Genomic DNA, 1,843 nt, shown 5'->3' on the forward strand with positions numbered 1-1,843 from the left:
AGATAAGAGTTTATTATTGCTTGGAAGTCTAACTCAGGAAGCATGTGTAACAGACAGTTATTTATTATGATTACAATTAAAATACACATTAGTAAAATAATAATAAAATTCTGATTTAAATAATTACATGCAGACCCACAATTATATCTAGTCTAAATCTTCCTTCCTCGTCAGATACCCATCCCCTCGTGTCTCCTTGACATTTTGACCACCATCCCTGCCCTGATCCTGTCATCCCAGTTCCCCCTTTTTCCAGCTCTTTCCATAAATCCCCTCATTTTGTGCTGATGCCCTAGTTTGAGCATAATCATTCCATCAGTTCCAGCCATATCCTCAATTCCATCCCTAATCTGTTTTTTTTTCTCTGACTTGTCCTTCAATCCTGTCCTCTATCCTTCCCTTCCTTTATTTGCCCATCTCCTCCATGCTTTGCTTTCCTGTCTGCAGATGCAAAATCTTTACGGGACCCTTCAAAAATTAAAGCTCTGAGATTGCAGGTGAGTCGCACATTCAATTTTCAGGCTACAACTTTTTTTGAATCATAACTATTAGCAGTTTTAAGCAATTATTAGCAGTTTTAAGATAACCCCTCCCCCTATTTCACCTTACATTATGTCATCAAACTCGATTTGCTCACAGCGATGGACTCTTGATGTTTGCAGGTTCAGATGAGTCTGGAAGACTATATTAACGACCGTCAGTACGACTCCAGGGGGCGTTTTGGGGAGCTTTTACTCCTGTTGCCCACCCTGCAGAGCATCACCTGGCAGATGATTGAGCAGCTCCAGTTCATTAAGCTCTGCGGCCTGGCCAAGATCGACAACCTGCTGCACGAGATGCTGCTGGGAGGTGAGAGCAGACAGCCTTTGTGCTTGTAATTCAGCATACTTATTGGGTGACCTCCAGCAAAGAAAAGGGCTGCGGCGGAGGGCAAACGCAGTGAACTACATGAGGAAAAAATATATATAAACGCCAGGCAAAGTTTTCCAGAATATTTACAATAACTAAAAAGTTAGAAACTCTGCTGAGGAGTGATGTTCCTTTGCATAATCCAAATTTGTAATAGGCAACGCTGATTGTACTGTCTGCACGATGCAGTGTCATGGAAATTTGCACACATATATTAGTGTAGGAAAAAACAAAACAATAAAACGGAATGCATCGAAAATACTCTCAGGGGGGCTGTGACAAACAATTCAAGAATAGAATGAGGTTTGATGTAAAAAAAATAATTCCCAAACATGTCCCCTACCTTCAAAAAATACACTGGTTATAAAAAAAACTTGACTTGGATGACAGTGTACAGAAAGAGCTGTGTTTTTCTCTTCAGAACATCTTGTCAAAATGTGGAACTAATACATAAATAAATAAAACTTTTGCAATTCAAATGTTGAGATTATATTTAGTGAGGAGCTGGGAGGGATGTGCTTTCTTTTCAACAGTAACCTATCAAAATGAACTATAAGAAAATAGGAATTTCAATATTGACTGACACTGAYGGGGGTTCTCATAAAGATCACAGTTTGACGAGAAATTCACTTTTTTTTGTGAAGTGGTTAAAACCCTGGAGCTGATTTAAATGTGATTGTTTTTTTTTTTTTTCAGGGCTAACAACAGAGCCCGCTCACCTACACCACCAAGCACACACCCAGTTGGCCCAGGACCCCGTGACCGGACACACACTTGTCATCAGCACCATGCCTGTCACTCACATTCCACAAATAGGTAGGAGCTGAAAAAAAAGAAAGACTTTCATTGATTAAAGCAGGGGTGGGCAATCCTGGTCCTCGAGGGCCGCAGCCCTACATGTTTTACATATTTCCCTGCTCCAACACACCTGATT

General features: G+C 40.6%; 2 protein-coding genes across 4 annotated transcripts in view; one reads left to right on the forward strand and one right to left on the reverse strand.

Annotated features, from left to right (window-relative positions):
- The window catches only part of hnf4g (hepatocyte nuclear factor 4, gamma), a 16,613-nt gene that overhangs the window by 11,464 nt on the left and 3,306 nt on the right, over window positions 1–1,843 (forward strand). For all 3 annotated transcript variants that reach the window (XM_014008465.1, XM_014008463.1, XM_014008464.1), the window contains exons 8-10: window positions 448–497; window positions 663–849; window positions 1,606–1,725. In XM_014008465.1, the coding sequence (XP_013863919.1) occupies window positions 448–497; window positions 663–849; window positions 1,606–1,725 (357 nt within the window). The remainder of the gene's footprint in view (window positions 1–447; window positions 498–662; window positions 850–1,605; window positions 1,726–1,843) is intronic.
- Window positions 1–1,843, reverse strand: part of LOC106517560 (tropomyosin alpha-1 chain) — a 214,157-nt gene that overhangs the window by 7,362 nt on the left and 204,952 nt on the right. The gene's annotated exons all lie outside the window — the stretch shown is intronic.

The sequence above is a fragment of the Austrofundulus limnaeus genome, unplaced genomic scaffold, assembly GCF_001266775.1.
Source record: "Austrofundulus limnaeus strain Quisiro unplaced genomic scaffold, Austrofundulus_limnaeus-1.0 Scaffold50, whole genome shotgun sequence".
Taxonomy (NCBI): Eukaryota; Metazoa; Chordata; class Actinopteri; order Cyprinodontiformes; family Rivulidae; genus Austrofundulus; species Austrofundulus limnaeus.